Here is a 19,083-nt window from a genome sequence, read left to right as displayed (position 1 = left end):
TTTACGCAAATGATCATTGGTTACTGCATGTAATGCTTTGAAAAGCCTGTTCAGTATGTGAGCCACGGTTGCAGTTCAGAAAGCCGCCACCAGAGGACGGTGTTGCCAAATGATTGTTGGCAGGACATACAGAGGCGAGGAAAGGTGCAGTAACCCCAAGTGCACAGGGCATCCTTATCTTTGTATAAACCCTTCCACAAAATGTGCTTTTAAGCTCAACCTTGAATATTAATTAGTAACCAGCGTTTACACATATATTCAAAGAAAGACAATTCAGGGAAAAATTCAAAGATACAAATGCCTATGTGAAGCCTCTAAGGTGGATAAACAAATTTTGGTATATTCATGCAAAAGAATGCTACACAGCTATGAAATGAACGCTTTGTGTCTACATGCAACAATGTGGATCGATTTCATAAACATAATACTGAGTATAAGAAACTAGGCATAAAGGAACAATAATGAATGACAGCATTTATGTTGAGTTCCCAAACTGATCAAATGAATTGTATTAGAAATCAAGACAGTTTTGCCTTTTCAGGGTCGGGGTGGTCAGGAGAGTGGTGATTGGAAGGAAGCATAAGGTAGATTTCTAGGGCACTGGCAGTGTTCTGTCTCCTGATCAAGGCATTCGTTCTATGGGTGTGTTCAATAGTGAAAATTCGTTGAACTGCACACTTAAAATTCATGCACTTTCTGAGTGTATGTTAAGGTCCAATTGGGAGTTTATTTTAAAATGCTGGGGACACCAGCATCTGCAGAGTGGAGCGTAAGAGTCTTCAATTTGTTCCCAGCAAGTGAAATTTCCCATCATTCTTCTCTGTCGGGTGGACTCGGGTGAAAGGGTGTGACCAATACTGGTTTATTACGATATGTCGTCTCCTTGGCACTTGGGGTGGCCCAGGGGTGGAAACTGACTTCAAACAGGCCCCGTCAGAGCCCTTCCCTAGGATAAAGATGCCTGGTAAAGGGACGTCCCTGGCTGTCCAATGCACTTCCACTACAGGGGGAGAGGGTTTGAGCCCTGGTTGGAGAACTAAGACCCCACTTGCCACTTGGCCAGAAAAAAAATTAAAAAGTGCCTGGTGAGAAAACACTCTTGATGGGCTGGCGAAGCTTGGGCTGCTAATGACTATATCCCCTGCAGGCGGAGATGGACTGTCTACATTAGGAGAGATGAAGGTCCCGGGCAAAGAAGCAGAGCAAGAGGGGATGGGAGCAGGACCGAGAAAGAGTCCTGCTGCTTCAAAGCCCAGGTTCTCTTCTTTCTCAGCTTCCCAGGATCTTCATCTTTCCCAGCAAGATGAGGCAACAGATTGCTGATGATGTTTAAGCTTGCTCCTGAAACCTACAGCTGAGAGTCTTGAGTAATTTGCTGAGCAACTGAGTGGTTGGAGGGCCACCTACTGATGTAAGCAACAGGAAGAGGAAGGGAATCCTCTTCTGGAGGAAGTGTGAGCACTGTGAGTCCACCTCATCCTGGAAGGGGGTAAGGACCTCCCGGACGTCTGGAAGTTTCACAAGCTGATCATGGTGTTTTACGTCATCTTTGTCTACTCCAGGTGTGATGATTAGCCCCCAAGATAACAATGTATAATCACACCTCTAGCTGGGGGTTCCGATTGAGATTATTTTCTTTTAAATTGTCAATCTAATTGACTTCGAGCCTCCAACTAGTTGAGCTTAGAAATATGTTTTTCCTTTCTGGATTTCTCCTGTCGGTGATAGCCACAAAACACCCAGGGGTTGCTTACTAGTCCAGAGGGGTGGTCCAGGTCATTAAAATCCTGAGAGGAAACTGGGAAGCCTTCCTTCAGCCAAGATTTTCAGCTATTTCTTTTTTTATTGAAGTATGGTTGAGTCATAATATTGTGTTTCAGGTGTTCAACACAGTGACTCAGTTATACGTACAGTTTTTCAAATTCTTTCCCCTTATAGGTTTTTACAAAATATTGAGTAGATTTCACTATGCTATACAGTAGGTCCCTGTTGGTTATCTGTTTTTACGCATAGAAGTGTATATGTGTTCATCCCAACCTCCTAATTTCTCTCTCCTCACAGATTCTTTTCCATTAGGGTTGTTACAAGGTATTGAATATAGTTTCCTGTGTTCTACAGTAGGTCCTTGTTCTTTATTTTATATGTAGTCAGTGCCACCTGGGGTGGCTGCTGAAGCACAGGCTGTGCTGGCACCTGCCCTGCCCTGCTCTTGTCATGAAGCACTGATGATGAAAGACAGGAGCCCCAGTTACTCTGCACCTGGTTTGCCCCTGCGCTTCTCTCGGAGAGTGAAGGCGAGATGGCTTTGCAGGGCACACACCCACCCCGGGGCAAGCAGGTTTGGCTTATCTGCCATTTTCCTAGCTCAGCCCCACCTTGGGCTCCTCAGCTCGCGAGGCCTGCACCATCTCACAGCCACTTTCCCCAGGGCCTGAGGTGCCAGGGTGGCAGGTTCCGAAAGGGTTTCTACGCTGCAGCTTCAGTCCCTCACTGGCTCTCAGCTACCATCCCTTCCCTATTTCTGCATTCTGGCCCCTGGAATGAGGGAGATTTTAACTCCAGCGAGCCCTGTCCCATTTTCTGTTCTGTGATGAAGAATTCCTGAGGGGAGGGGGTGGAGAGGATAGAGATAGGGGTGGGGATACTATTGTGCACCCTTCTTTAAAAGTATTTATCTGGCTGTGCCATGCAGCATGTTGGTCATAGTTCCCTGACCAGGGATTGAACCTGCACCCCCTGCATTGGAAGCACGGAGTCTTAACTGGCAAGACTGCCAGGGCACGCCCCCAGCCCCTTAAAGCTAGTATTTGAAGGAAAAATTAGGAAAATGTTCATCCCCACTTCATGGAATAAGACCAGGGAAAAAAAGACTTTTTTTTCTGTAAAAAAACAAAATCATTGTTATTGTTGTTGTATTGTGATCATTTTAGGAGTCCCAACAGATCTATGCTTAAATCAGTTCTGATATTAAGCTGGGTATTTGAAGCCACACTTTCTGTTATGGGGATTGAGCAGGAAAGGAACTAACATTGACTGCAGCCCACTGTTTGCTGCGTGTTAAATCTCACACTTATTCGGGGTCAGCATCATCATCATTATCCCTATTTTACAAATGAATAAACCAAGGCTTAGAAAGGTTGAGTAACTTGCCACTAATTTGCTCTGGAGCTGGGGGAACCCCTTCCCACCTCACAAGCTCAAGCTGGGTCCTTGGTGGGCTTGCTGCATCCAGAGTGGGGTCCAGGCTGTAGGAGAGCCCCTGGCCTTTGTGTGTCTCCCTATGTCACCTGATACTTTCTCCCCAGACCTGTAAGGAGATATTCTAATTGATTATTACCTCCCTGTATTCAGCTCCTTTTGATAAAGCCCACCTCCCTTTCCTTGGAGCAAAATGAAGTGGGTTTTTGTTACCTGAAACCAAAGTGACTTCAGAAGAGCCTGCCCACAGCTGGCGGGTGATGACCACTGTGCCCCGGGGGCTTGCCAGGCAGGACTGGACCCAGTTCCTGAGATAAATATGGAACAATGTTATTTTTTCCAGTAAATAACTCTCCCCAGCTCTACTCTGTCAAATCTTCCTTTCCTGTAGATACAGATATTTGAGAAAAGATAGTGTTCCTAACAATGAGACCAGAACCACCACTCATTTAAACACACATTTGGACTCGTGTTTATGTTTGTAAATTTTTTATTTTTCATTTCGTAAAATTGAAGGCTTGTAGGTACATGGAATACTTACTAAGCCCTTAGCTTCTAAAACCTCAAGACACAATGTTTCCCTACACAATTAATTAGTTCACTGTGCTGCTATGTCACTTCAGTCGTGTCTGACTCTGTGCGACCCCATAGACGGCAGCCCACCAGGCTCCCCCGTCCCTGGGATTCTCCAGGCAGGAACACGGGAGTGGGTTGCCATTTCCTTCTCCAATGCATGAAAGTGAAAAGTGAAAAGGAAGTCTCTCAGTCGTGTTGACCCTCAGCGACCCCATGGACTGCAGCCTTCCAGGCTCCTCCGTCCATGGGATTTTCCAGGCAAGAGTACTGGAGTTGGGTGCCATTGCCTTCTCCTAGTTCACTTTGCCAGGAGCCAGTTCTAGAATGTAATGTACTTTAGTTTTTAATGTTTGTTTATTCATTCATTTATTTGGCTGCTCCAGGTTTTTGCTGCTGTATGTGAACTTGGTTGTAGCATGTGCGGCCTAGTTCCCTGACCAGGGATCAAACCTGGGTCCTCGGCATTGGAAGTGTGGTGTCTTAGCCACTGGACCACCAGGGAAGTCCTTGAAATGTAATTTACTGTTAACACCTATGGGACAATTAGTGTGGAATGGCTTGGTATTGCTGGCCTATTTGACAGCCCCTTTCTCCGCATGATTTTCTTCCTCTATTTCTCAGTAAGGGGGGGGGGGGGTGGGTTTCTTGTTGGAAAACTTCCTTAAAGAACCTGCCCCTGGAAATTGCAGGTGACTTTTTTTTTTTTAACCTGTAGGACTTAACCACATTCTACACAATTTAAAAAATACATATATTTAAATTTATTCTTGGCTGTGCTGGGTTTTCCTTGCTGCGTGGGCTTTTCTCTGGTTGCGGTGAGGGGGGGTTACCCTCTAATTGTGGTGCACGGGCTTCTCACTGTGGTGGCTTCTTTTGTGCGGAGCACAGGCTCTAGGGTGAGCAGGCTTCAGTGGTTGCCGCTCAGGGGCTCTAGAGCACAGGCTCAATAGTGGTGGCACAACTACATGATTATTTAACCTAACAAGGCACCTTGACATTTTAGCCATACCATGGAAGTGCCTTTTATTGATGATTTTTACAATAAAAAAGAAAAGCAGTGCACCTTAAAACGTATACCCTGCTGTTTGTCAATTCTATCTCAGTAAAGCTGGGCAGAAAAAAAATATAATTAGATATTTAAAAATAAGTCTTTCATCCATCCAAGTGAACATTACTTTTAGGCCTAATCAGTGAGAAATAAAACCAGGAATAGCTAAATTTTCAATAGTAAGCTTTTAAAGAATTATGTCTTTGGGGATTACAAAAAATGACCTGGGAAAAGTTAGACTTGTCAAGAAATACTGGCCACAAAAGAAGAATTCACAAAAGTGAAGTTATTGAAGGAAAACAGATTTGCCCTCAAATATGGTGCTCTGTATATTGATAATTTTGAGCTAATGGCACTTAAATAGTAGTGGATACTCTGACCTTTCTTTTTCTTCCTAAAAGCTGGACATAAAACTCCCATGTGGAAGCTATACCAGGAGGAAAGAAACATTCTTATCACTAAAGATGAGGAATTGAGGCACACACAGACTGGGTTAATCTAACTCGTAGCTTCCTATTGGCTGTTGTTCAGTTGCTAAGTCGTGTGCTGTTACTTTTCCATGCCTGAGAGACCTAGCTCTGGTGCTTCTCAGGGCTCGTAAAGGCCTGGAACTGTCTTTGCTGATTCTGTTCTGTTCTTCGTGGTGAAGAGGGGAGAAAACGTACGTCCTGCTTTTAGGCAAATAGTGGGAGAGCAGAAAGGTTTCCTTGTAGCTGCATTGCTTTGGGCTGAAAATAATCCTTACTGCTAAGCACCATAATTGGGAGTAGAGGTTGCAAGTTCTGCTGTCTCTTGGCACAAACAGAAAAATGACACTTTGAAATGAAGCAGGACCCTGTGGTTCTTGCCCACCACCGCGTCCCCCACGTGCCTTTTGTTTGTGAAAAAACTTTAGCCAAAGAAGAAGTTTAACCAGAGAAGTGAGAAAATGCAGAAACAAAGCAACACAGTCAACAAAGACCAAATAATAAAGTCATCAAGCATCTGCTGGAGGAAGGCATGGCAACCCATTCCAGTGTTCTTGCTGGGAAAATCCCACAGACAGAGGAGCCTTGCAGGCTATGGCACACGGAGTCACAAAGAGCTGGACACAACTGAAGTGACTGAGCGTCAAACATAGTCAAGGACATTTAGTTCCCTCTCAAGGGCTATAGATAATATTCTGCGCCATGTCCCATGAGCTCTTAGACTGAAACCACCACCAGGTGTAAGAAGTTAACTACATGATGACTGGACTGTAGCCATGACAGAAGCTGCCATAGTTCTGAGATCTGGGCTCAAGAAATGGGGACAAACCGATCCTGGAACTGAAGATTAACTCTACTTAAAACAACCAAGATGAAGATGGTCAGATGACCAATTTCAAGATGACTGTCAGAGCTGACTGTGCTGTTTCTGCATGAAGCCTCCTCCATCTGGCTATAAAAGCTCTTGCCCACTGATTGTCATGGATGGGGGGAGAGACGGCTTCTGGACAGGTGTCCACCCTCCCCCTACCCTGGGTTGCTGGCATCCAAAATAAAGCAAGCTTTCCTTTCCACCAATTCAGCCTCTTTACTGGCTTTTGAGTGGCAAGCAGCTGGACCCCAGTTTCGGTTACAACTTTATACATGTATTCCCCCCTCCATCTCTGTCCCAAATACATGACTCTGGTCAGTCAGACTGGAAGTCTGGCTGCTGCTTGGTTTCTGTTGAGGCCAGAGGCAGTGCCCACTAGAAAACCACAGCCTCAGAAAAGAGTCTTGAAAGGGGGACAGGGGGATTATGGGGTGTCCCCAACTAGAGAGGATGCGGGATCACTCAGAGCTGAGGAACAGAAAGATGCACATTTTGAATGTCTATTTTAAAATGCTTATAAATAAATATGAAGAGGGTTTGCTTTTTGTTTTTACCGTGGAGCTATGACACGTTGTCTTGAAGCTGCCAGACACAGTATCTGTCGCATCAAAGAAAGGACTGCGAATGAGACACAGAGTAAATGACTAATCTCCCTTCTGGCCTGTGGCCCCTCCGTCAGTGCTGAACAGCAGGTTGGGGATTTATTTTCAGGGCTCAAAAGAGAAAGATGGGGGTGTCAGCCAAGAGCCAGGGAGTCTACCTGACCCTCAGCACCTCCACCCACCCCGGTTCCTTCTCTCCTCCCCATGGACATATTGAGTGTCACACTTCTAAAAATATCCCCGAGCAGTGAGGCACTATCTCCAAGCCTGGATTCCAGCTCTGCAATGCAGGCCTCCCCTAGGGAGAGCTGCTCCAGGTGAAAGTAATTGTAGCTTCCTGTAGACTTTCTACGCAGCACAAGAACATTCCACCAGACTGTGTGAAGTGTTCACAGAAATGTGGGACTCTTTTAGCTAAGCCCTGACTGCCTTCACCTCCTTAATTATTCATCAGGCTCATATATCTTCAGGAGAAATCTGATAGCATTGCTTTGGCTTTTTTTTGCAAAACTCCCTTGAAATTTCCCGAGGATATTCGCCGTTTGCCTCGCCATTAAGGACTAGCTCCAGCACCACTCAGCCTGTTCGGAGCCCCAGAGAGGTGGACGTGGCTGGAATGACTCTCCAGACGTCGGAAGGCCATCCTGGCTTGGGAACGGATGTGTTTGTCCCTCAGAGCCTTCAGTGGGATGAAGAAGGCAGCATGGCAGGAAGGAGTGTCTGTGAGTCAGAGCAGATACAGGTCCTGGAAACTCCCCATCTCACATCTCTACTTCCCATGGCCCCTGATGGCTCTCAGGTATGTCTGTATTCTTGGGGAGAGGGTCCTTGACCCCTTAAATTTTACCCTCATTGTCCTGACTCTGAATAAGATCACCTGCATTGCTGCAGAGTTAAGAGGTTGTGTTTTTATTCATTTTGCTTTCCGGGATGAGTCCCTTCCGCCCCACCCCATCACCTACCTGTCCTTACCTGTTTCTGTGCCTCAAAAGTGACACAGTGCTCAGCTGTGTCCGGCTCTTTGCGACCCTGTGGACTATACAGTCCATGGGATTCACCAGACTAGAATACTGGAGTGGGTAGTCTTTCCCTTCTCCAGGGGATCTTCGCAACCCAGGGATCGAACACAGGTCTCCCGCACTGCGGGCAGATTCTTTACCAGCTGAGCCACAAGGGAAGCCCAAGAATATTGGAGTGGGTAGCCTATCCCTTCTCCAGCGGATCTTCCAACCCAGGAATCAAACTGGGGTCTCCTGCATTGCAGGTGTATTCTTTACCAACTGAGCTATCAGGGAAACCCCTAAGAGGTGTTACCTGGACAGTACTGTCCTTTTACTGCGTTCAGTCTGTGTGCTTGGGAGGGATTAACTGATGAAGAAACTGAAGCTCAGAGGAGTTGTTGGTGGTGGTGTTCAGTCACTAAGTTGTGTCCGACTCTTTGTGACCCCATGGACTGCAGCATGCCAGGCCTTCCTGTCCCTCACCATCTCCTGGAATTCACCCAAGTTCATGTCCATTGAATCAGTGATGGTATCCAACCCCTCACAGAGGGGTTAAAGTCACACAGCTAGTGGATGGGAGAGTGGACATGGAGGGTGTTTCTATTGATATAATACTGAGAAGAGGGTTTGGACTCCTGTAGGTGAAGGGTCTGCAGACCTCCTGGCACATAATAGATTCTAACCCTGTGCCATCTGGCCTGGTGGCAGGGCAGGGTCATAGCTGTAACCACAAGCACCTCTGGGGGTCTGGGACTGATTTGACCTTCCTTACAGATCCCACCTGTGGGCCAGTGAAGAGAAAATCATGACTCAGTCCCACCTGGTAAACTGAGTGGGCTGCAAAAGCTAAACAGTGGCTTTGGATAATGATCCATGATCTAGATCTGCCTCCCCAGCTTCTCCTCCGGGCTTCCTGCAGGCTCCCAACAACAGGGAGGGGGCAGTGCTCTTGTGCCCCTCTGGCTGCTCTGGTCTCAGCAGCAGTACCAGGGGCAGCTTGGCTGAGGGGCAGCTTTATTTCACTATGTGGGCCTTGCTCCCAAGAAGCACTGGGCCATGGCCCCTTTACCTCCTGTGGACCCCTCTGCTTCCACCGCACTCTCTGTCTGGACCCTGGCTCTGTGAGTCCATCTGGGCCTCCACCGTGGGGTCACCTTGTCCAGCCCCAGTAGGTCCTACTTCATAGCTGCAACTGTCAACCCAGCGTCCATCTCCCTCAACATACCTGAGGGCAGTTGGATGGATAACCAGTCCCCCAAGATCATCCCCTTGACCAGGCTGACTGACCCAAGGAAGTGCCAGGGTCCTGCCAGTGACACTTCTCAGAGTCACAGGTGAAGAGTGTCTGTTCCCCTCCCCCTGTCTGCCCCACCCCTTCCCACTCTTCCTGCTATGCCCTTCACCCTGAGGGGCAGGCTTTCCTCCCCTTCCTTTCCTGCTCTGCCTCCTTCCAGAAGTCCCTGTGGTCCACTAGGCCAGGCCTGCTGCTAATGTGCTGCAGGGGGAAAGGCACTAGCGGCAGCCCTGCTGGGAGGTCAGGGGACTGGCCTCTGGCCCCTGACCCCTCCCCTGCCCTGGCATCAGGAGCCTCCTGACTCAGAGGTGACCCCCCCCAAAGGCTGCAAGAGCCCTTGAAACACAAGTGCTCAGTATGTGGAAGAGCACCGTCCTTGTTAGAGTGGTTGAGAGCAGGGCCTGTGAGATCAGACCAGCTTCTCTAACTTTCTCGGCCAGCTCCCAGCCCTGGAACCTCAGACCAGCTCCTTCACCTCCCAGTTTTTTCACCTCTGGGGAAAGATCCTGTCAGGAGTAGATAGCAGAGTCTCTGGAGCACACAGAGCTGGAACCACGTTGACCGCTGTTGTAGTTGTTGTGACTTTACGATGACCTCTCCCCTTCCACCCATCGTCCCCTCTCCGGACATGATTCAGGAATGAGGCTGTGTCCCTTGTCTTGTTTCAGCTGTTTGGGGAAACAGCAGAAGTGACACGGGTCTGAGACAGAGGCAACCACACGGAGATTTTTACTTTTGGCCACACTGGGTCTTCACTGCTATGTGCAGGCTTTCTCTAGTTGCTGTGAGCGGGGGCTTCTCTTCCATATGGTGCCTGGCTTTCACGTTGAGGTGGCTTCTCTTGTTGCGGAGCACAGGCTCTCGGTGCAGGGGCTTCAGCAGTTGCACCTTGCCGGCTTAGTAGTGGCTCGCAGGCTCAGTTGCCTTGCAGCATGTGGAATCTTCCTGAACAAAGAATCAAACCTGTTTCCCCAATGTTGGCCGGCTAACTTCCAACCACTGAACCACCAGGGAAGTCCCTGGTGGAGGACTTAAACTGTGCTTAATCTTAATATTTTCATTTTATGTATATAAAAGTAATTTCAAAAAATGTCTGGAAACATAAAGGAAAAACCTGCTGTAAATCCCATTAACTCAATACAATAGCTATTCCCTTTCAGTTTTTTTCTCCTTAGATAATGTTGATGTAGTTGTGCTTATAATACTTATACCAGATCTAAGCCCAGTTTGTTTGTTTGTTTTGGTCTTAGCCTAAAATTACAGCCAAAAATGTTTTCTTGGTTGGTACTTAAACTTTATAATTGTCACCTTAGTGGCAGAATAATATTCCATTGTGTGTCTGTACTATAGTTTGTTAAGATTTAAGGTGAAATGTCAGAAGTAAGAGGTGCTTTATTTTTTGCAAATTTCCATGGGATTTCTCAGAAACTTGTCAGTTGGTTCTTCCCTAAGATCTGTATGAAATATTGGAACAAGACAAGAAGAACCAGAGTCAGCTTTGAAAAGGAGGAATAATGTTACAGAGGGGAATGTGGGTGGGGGGGCGTGTATGATTGGGGAGAATGTGTGTACATTTGGTGACAGAGGAATCCTCAAGATGGAAAATTTTAGGGGAACCACAAGAACCCATCAATCTTCAAATAGTTCCTCATCTGCTCTCCATTTTGGTTTTTGAATGGTTTCCTTCCAGGGCCACCCTGTAGATGATGTCTTTGTCTTTCTAGAACCCCTTAGAGGCCGGCATTACTGGATAGCATATTGTCATCCAGCAATACTTTAGTGAAAATTAGTTTTCAGATTTGTTTTCAGGGGTACCATTTCCTGTATTCTTAGGCAACCCTTCCTGTGGCTTGTTACACATCTTCCATCTTGAGAAGACCAGGAACCACATCTGAAGCATGGATTCATTCACTGAACAAATATTTACCAAGTTCCCACTGTTCCCCCAGTGTTGTTCTAGGAGTGGGAGACCGAGCACAGAGCAGGTCAGACAGGATCCAGTTCTCTTGAAACTTACAGTCTAATGAGGGAGACCGACAATAGATACATACATGACTCTTTCTATGTCAAAGATTTTGGAACAAAACATGCTAGAGGATGACTGTCAGCAAGGAGGGGATGTGAGGTAGATGGTGACATTTGAACCAAGAACAATGAGAAGTCTCATGGGAAAATGTTACACAGAGAGCAAAATCTAAGTGCAAAGGCCCGCAGGTACGTAAAGGTTGGTCTCTTCCAACATTTACCCGCAGAGAGACAGACCGGTGTGTCTGGAAACAGAGAGACAGACCAGTGTGTCTGGAAACAGAGAGAAGACCAGTGTGTCTGGAAACAGAGAGAAGACCAGTGTGTCTGGAGAGCAAAGAGCAGGTGGAGGGAGGAAAGAGTCAGAGACTTAGGCTGGCCCAGTGCTGCATGTGGCAGTGCTGGGGTGGTTCTGAAGCATCAGAGGGAGCCACTAGAAGGTTCTAATATGAGGATAGACTTTGTTTATGTTTTACACCCATCACTGTGGCTGGTCTGGGGAATGGACTGCCTGAGAGGAAACAGGGAGATAAGTGAGGAGGTTCTTGCTATAGTCCAGGGGGAAACAGCCACAGCTTAAATACAAGTGGACAGATTCTGGATTTTTCTGGAGGTAGAACTTCCAGGACTTGCTGATAGATCAGATCTGGAATGTGAACTCAAAGATGCTTCCTAGGTTTTTGCCTTAACAGGGAAGTACCGGGAGCCCCAGGGTAGGGTTTCCCAAACCCAAATGTGTTGTGATGGAGGAGACCGGGGGTTTCTGTGCTGGCAATTTTATTATTTTTTTTAATTTTTCTGCTGCACTTGGTCTTCGTTGTGGTGCAAAGTCTCTTCATTGTGTGGCATGCGAGTTTTCTCTAGCTGGGACTCACGGGCTAAGTTACCCTATGTCATATTGGAATTTTAATTCCCTGACCAGGAATCAAATCCTATTTCCTGCATTAGAAGGCAGATTCTCAACCACTGGACCACCAGGAAAATCCCCTGTATCGGACATTTTATATTTGAGATGGTTTATATACGTTTATCCAAGCAGAGATGTACTGTGTACAGTTGCAAATACAAGTCTGAAATTAGGGCGATAGGTCGGGGAGGTAATTGGGTTGACTACATAAAGCAGAATATAGACAGATTTTCAAGCCATGAAGCTGGATGAGTCTCCCAAAAATGGGAGGAGGAGACAAAAGGAAAGAGGCAGGAGACTGTGCCTTCTGCTCCTCACTTCCTAGCTGCCTGGTGGAGACAGAAGAGCCGTCAAGGAGACTGAGACAGAATAGCCAATGAGGTTGGAAGAAACCAAGGAAGCCAAGAGACTTTGTCTTTAAACATCCCATAGTTTTATCAGAGTAGGTTGTCAGTAAACATAAGGAAACATAAACCTTGTGACTGCTTGTTAGTGTCTTTGCAGCCACTGGTACAGACCTGGAACATTGAGTGATGAGTGTCTGGCTGTGGGCTCCAGGGCCCATTAAGTTTCCCATTATCTCTGGCATCAAGGCTGATACCTCTGCCTGGCTCCAGAGACCTGGTGAAATCAGACTCCACCCCCAGCTCTTTCTTGACTCCTGCCACACACCCTGTGGACTGGGGCCCCACTTGCCTCCTGGCAGGACTCACCCTATGCTGTGTCGCCTACATGGTGTGAGGTAAGCTCATTCCTACCTCCAAAAGTGACAGACACCCAGAACCACAACCTTGTGCCTGGCGCTTAGTAGGTGCTCAAAGGTCGTTGTCACCAGTGAATGGAGCTTTCCCTCACTTCTCCAGCCCATACTGGCCTTTAGATTCTTTGCTGGCCACTTAGTCCTTCTCAACTTATTTGTCCTATAGCAAATATAACAAAAACAGAAATAGCTACAATTTATTAAGGTTTATTATACGCCAGATTCTATGTGCCAGTGACATATACACATATGTATTTATTTATATGCTGCTGCTGCTCAATCACTTCAGTCATGTCCGACTCTTTGTGACCCTATGGACTGTAGCCTTCCAGGCTCCAGGCTCCTCTGTCCATGGAATTCTCCAGACAAGAATACTGGAGTGGGTAGCTATGCCCATCTCCAGGGGATCTTCCCAACCCAGGGATCGAACTCAGGTCTCCTGCATTGCAGACAGATTCTTTTTTAAAAATGTATTTATTTATTTTAATTGGAGCCTAATTATTTTACAATATTGTGGTGGTTTTTGCCATACATAGATGTGAATCAGCCACAGGTGTACTTGTGTCCCCCGTCCCAAACCCGCTCCCACCTCCCTCCCCATCCCATCCCTCTGGGTTGTCCCAGTGCACCGGCTTTGAGTGCCCTGTTTCATGCGTCGGACTTGGACTGGTCATCTGTTTCACATACGGTAATATACATGTTTCAATGCTATTCTCTCAAATCATCCCACCCTTGCCTTCTCCCAGTGGGTCCAAAAGTCTGTTCTTTATATCTGTGTCTCTTTTGCATTCTCACGTATAGGGTCGTCATTACCATCTTTCTAAATTCCATATATATGCATTAATATACTGTATTGGTGTTTTTCTTTCTGACTTACTTCACTCTGTATGATAGGCTCCAGTTTCAAACACCTCATTAGAACTGATTCAAATGCATTCTTTTAAATAGATGAGTAATATTCCATTGTGTGTATGTACCACAGCTTTCTTATCCATTCGTGCACACAGATTCTTTACCATCTGAGCCACCAGCAAAGCCCACATTCTCTATTATATATTCTCTTATATATTTTTTCTTTAATCTTTATACTAATCTTGTGAAATAGATACCATTAACCCAATTTTACATATTAGGAAAATAAGTCTCAGAGATAAAGTAAGAGATACAGTAATTGCTTAATGCTGCCTAGCTAGTCAGTGCCTCAGCCAAGTTAGGAATGCAGGCCTCTCTGACTCCAAAGCTCTTATTTCTTTCTCTATATTTTTCTATATGGGTGTTGTCTCAACTGGCTTGTGACATTTTGTTGTTGTTTGTAAGCACTGTGTTGATGGCTTCTTTGGTTTGGGGTGGGAAGTTGTTTGATCGTCTGTATACAGCAGGTGCTCCCTAATCGCCTACCCTTTGTGAGTTGTGTCAGCATGCAGATGAGAGCCATGAGGAACAAAACATTCCATGTATCTGTCAAAGCTGCCCTGCAAGGTCCCAGGCTGAATATAAGAAGGTAGAGTGGATGCATTCCAGGGGCCCAAAAATCTCCCTCAGGCCAGGTTAACCCTGCCCTGTCCTCTCCTCCCTGCCCAGTGGATTTTCTACCATTGGTGTCACTTACATATTAAGCAACAGAGGCCTGCATAAAGCCTATCCCACAGGTGCTTCAAGCAGCTGTTGGTATTAGCAAACTGTCCTCGGGATCAGGGGCATGACCAGATGGAGAATAACAGAATCTTGAAACTGAAACAGATCATCTGGATTCTAGAGCAGCCTCCTGCTCAGGAGAGGAATCTGCCAGGCAGGAACTGGGGCATAACTCCAGCAATAGAAGCTTGTGTGTGTGCATGCTAAGTCACTTCAGTCATGTCCAACTGTTTAGGACTCTATGGACTGTAGCTCACCAGGCTCCTCTGTCCATGGGATTCTCCAGGCAAGAATACTGGAGTAGCTTTCCATGCCCTCCTCCAGGGGATCTTCCCATCCCAGAGATTGAACCCTTGTCTCTTATGTCTCCCCCACTGACAATTGGGCTCTTTACTGCTAACATACCTGAGAAACCCCAATAGAAGCTTATTACCCATCAAATGGCCAAGTTCTTTCTTAACTGAAGTCAAGACTACCCACCCACAAAGGCCCCATTTCTACCAACAGGTGTGACACAACATGGGTCTAATCTTTCACTATGCTTGATAGCACTTCTTGTTCCCAAAGCCAGCAGTTTCAAGGCCCTGGTGTCCTGGCCTCCACAATCACTTCAGTCACACATTAGATGACCTATTACTTTGCCCCCTTCCAGGCCCCTCTTGTGGATGTTTCAGATGGGCAAAGAGGAGGATCCGAATGGTGAGCACTGGGCCAGCTGCTCGTGGGAGGAGGAAAGGGCCTCCCAGCACCTAAGAAAGATTTTCTCCCCTGGGTGGACTGCCTGACCCTGTCCTCGCTCAAGGCTTTCTGCTCCCCTAGAGCATGGGCAAGAGAGAATATGCCCATGTACTTTTTACAGAATTAATGTAGTAAATATCAATATCTGGCAAGATGGCCTGGCACATGGGGGCACAAAAGACATGTTAGTTTTCTTTCCCTCTTTATTTATTTATCATATAATATTCTATTTATTTAACATTTAACAATAATACTCCATTTACTAAACATGTAATAATCTGCTATTTTAATAGTTCCAACTAAAAACATGTAGTATATGTTCAGTATAGACATGAGAAAATTTGAAAAGTTTACTCAAGAAAATAAACATTCCCAACCAATATCATCATCCAGAGATAAGCTCTCAAACCCTTAATATATTTCCTTTCAGTCTTCTTTCTAGACATAAATATACACAGAAATCAGTTTTACTTATGTAGACATATATTTGTACATGCAGAATTGAGCTCATATTTAAAACTGTGTCCTTTCCACCTAACAGCAATTAGTGATTATTTTCCTCTGCCATTAAAAAAAAGATTTAAAAAAATGGCTATAATATACCATCATATCATCTAGGTTGTTTCCAATTTTTTTTTAATTTATTTATTTTTTGTTGAAGGATAATTGCTTTACAGAATTTTGCTGTTTTCTGTCAAACCTCAACATGAATCAGCCATAGGTATATATAAATCCCCTCCCTTTTGAAGCTCCCTCCCATCTCCCTCCCCATCCCACCCCTCTAGGTTGATACAGAGTCCCTATTTGAGTTTCCTGAGCCATATGGCAAATTCCCGTTGGCTATCTATTTTACATATGATAAGTTTCCATGTTACTCTTTCCATACATCTCACCCTCTCCTCCCCTCTCCCCATGTCCATAAGTCTATTCTCTATGTCTGTTTCTCCACTGTTGCTCTGTAAGTAAATTCTTCAGTACCATTTTTCTAGATTCTGTATATATGTGTTACAATACAGTATTTATCTTTCTCTTTCTGACTCACTTCACTCTGTATAACAGGTTCTAGGTTCATCACCTCATTAGAACTGACTCAAATGTGTTCCTTTTTATGGCTGAGTAATAGTCCATTGTGTATATATACCACAACTTTTTTATCCATTCATCTGTCAGTGGACATCTAGGTTGCTTCCATGTTCTAGCTATTATAAATGGTGCTGAAATGAACAATGGGATACATGTGTCTCCTTCAATTTCGGTTTCCTTAGGGTGTATGACTAGAAGTGGATTGCTGGGTCATATGGAGGTGTTATTCCTAGTCTTTTAAGGAATCTCCATACCGTCTTCCATAGTGGCTGCATCAATTTACATTCCCACCAACAGTGCAAGTGTTCCCTTTTCTCCACACCCTCTCCAGCACTTATTGTTTGTAGACTTTTTGATGAGGGCCATTCTGACCAGTGTGAGGTGATATCTCACTGTAGTTTTGATTTGCATTTCTCGAATAATGACCGATGTTGAGCATCTTTTCATGTGTTTGTTAGCCACCTGTATGTCTTCTTTGGAGAAATGTCTGTTTAGGTCTTTACCCCACTTTTTCAGTAGGTTGTTTGTTTTTCTGGTATTGAGTTGTATGAGCTGGTTGTATATTTTGGAAATTAATCCTTTGTCAGTTGTTTCATTTGCTATTTCATTTGTTATTCACTTAATATTCACATAATATTGAAAAAAATTTCAATATTTTCTCCCATTCTTAGGGTTGTCTTTTCACCTTGCTTATAGTTTCCTTTGCTGTGCAAAAGCTTTTAAGTTTAATTGGGTCCCACTTGTTTACTTTTGTTTTTATTTCCGTTACTCTAGGAGATGGGTCATAGAGGATCTTGCTTTGATTTATGTCATCAAGTGTTCTGCCTATGTTTTCCTCTAAGAGTTTTATAGTTTCTGGTCTTACATTTAGGTCTTCAATCCATTTTGAGTTTATCTTTGTGTATGGTGTTAGGAAGTGTTCTAATTTCGTTCTTTTACTTGTAGCTGACCAGTTTTCCCAGCACCATTTATTGAAGAGGCTGTCTTTGTCCCATTTATATTCTTGCCTCCTTTGTCAAAAATAAGGTACCCATAGGTACATGGGTTTATTTCTGGGCTTTCTATCTTGTTCCATTGGTCTATATTTCTGTTTTTCTGCCAGTACCATACTGTCTTGATGACTGTAGCTTTGTAGTATAATCTGAAGTCAGGAAGGTTGATTCCTCCATCTCCATTCTTCTTTCTCAAGACTGCTTTGGCTATTTGGGGTCTTTTGTGTTTCCATATGAATTGTGAAATTTTTTGTTCTAATTTTGTGAAAAATGCCATTGGTAATTTGATAGGGATTGCATTAAATCTGTAAATTGCATTTGGTAGTATAGTCATTTTCACAATATTGATTCTTCCTACCCAGGAACATGGAATATCTCTCCATCTGCTTATGTCATCTTTGATTTCTTCCATTAGTGTCTTATAATTTTCTGTGTACAGTTCTTTTGTCTACTTAGGTAAGTTTATTCCTAGATATTTAATTCTTTTTATTGTAATGGTGAATGGGATTGATTCCTTAATTTCTCTTTCTGATTTTTCATTGTTAGTATATAGAAATGCAAGTGATTTCTGTGTATTGATTTGTATCCTGCAACTTTGCTAAATTCACTGATTAGCTCTAGTAATTTTCTGATTCTATCTTTAGGGTTTTCTACGTACAGTATTATGTCATCTCGAACAGTGAGAGCTTTACTTCTTTTCCAATCTGGATTCCTTTTATTTCTTTTTCTTCTCTGCTGTTGCTAATACTTCCAGAACTATGTTGAATAATAGTGGTGAAAGTGGACACCCTCATCTTGTTCCTCTTCTTAGGGGGAATGCTTTCAGTTTTTCACCATTGTTTGCTGTAGGCTTATCATATATGGCCTTTACTATGCTGAGGTAGGTTCTTTCTATGCCAATTTTTTGAAGAGTTTTAATCATAAATAGGTGCTGAATTTTTTCAAAGGCTTTTTATGCATCTATTGAGATAAGCATATGGTTTTTATCTTTCAGTTTGTTAATATGGTATATCACATTGATTGATTTCCATATATGAAAGAATCCTTACATCCCTGGAATAAACCCAACTTGATCATGGTCTGAAAAAGCAGAGACATTACTTTGTCAACAAAGGTCCATTTAGTCAAGGCTGTGGTTTTTCCAGTAGTCATGTATGGATGTGAGAGTTGGACTATAAAGAAAGCTGAGTGCCAAAAAATTGATACTTTTGAACTATGGTATTGGAGAAGACTCTCGAGAGTCCCTTGGACTGCCAGGAGATCCAACCAGTCCATCCTAAAGGAGATCAATCCTGAGTGTTCATTGGAAGGAATGATGTTGAAGCTGAAATTCCAATACTTTGGCCATCTGATGCGAAGAGTTGACTCATTTGAAAAGACCCTGATGCTAGGAAAGATTGAGAGCAGAAGGAGAAGAAGACGGCAGAGGATGAGATGGTTGGATGGCATCACTGACTCAATGGACATGGGTTTGGGTGAACTCTGGGAGTTGGTGATAGACAGGGAGGCCTGGCATGCCTCCCTGCCTCCTTTGTGGGGTTGCAAAGAGTCGGACATGACTGAGTGACTGAATTGAACTGAGCTTTTTGACATGTTGCTGAATTCTGTTCGCTAAAATTCTCTTGAGGATTTTTGCATCTATGTTCATCAGTGGTATTGGCCTGTGGTTTTATTTTTTGTGTGTTGTCTTTGTCTGGTTTTGGTATCAGGGTGATGGTGGCCTCGTAGAATGAGTTTGGAAGTGTTCCTTCCTCTGCAATTTTTTGAAAGAGTTTTAGGAGAATAAGCATTAGCTCTTCCCTAAATGTTTGATAGAATTCTCCTGGGAAGCCATCTGGTCGTAAGCTTTTGTTTTGGGGGGAAATATTTGATCACAGCTTCAACTT

At 44.5% G+C, this 19,083-nt stretch overlaps 1 protein-coding gene across 1 annotated transcript in view; it reads left to right on the top strand.

Moving 5' to 3' along the window:
- The first annotated feature begins 7,025 nt into the window (after positions 1–7,025).
- Positions 7,026–19,083, top strand: part of PLA2G4E (phospholipase A2 group IVE) — an 80,694-nt gene continuing 68,636 nt past the window's right edge. Inside the window, exon 1 of the mRNA XM_019968589.2 lies at positions 7,026–7,561. Coding sequence (XP_019824148.2) covers positions 7,379–7,561 — 183 coding nt within the window. The 5' untranslated portion in view covers positions 7,026–7,378. The remainder of the gene's footprint in view (positions 7,562–19,083) is intronic.

This window comes from Bos indicus, chromosome 10 (genome assembly GCF_029378745.1).
Source record: "Bos indicus isolate NIAB-ARS_2022 breed Sahiwal x Tharparkar chromosome 10, NIAB-ARS_B.indTharparkar_mat_pri_1.0, whole genome shotgun sequence".
NCBI classification, from domain to species: domain Eukaryota; kingdom Metazoa; phylum Chordata; class Mammalia; order Artiodactyla; family Bovidae; genus Bos; species Bos indicus.
The sequence above is the reverse complement of the archived record's forward strand: the minus strand, read 5'-3'. Positions and strand labels throughout refer to the sequence as shown.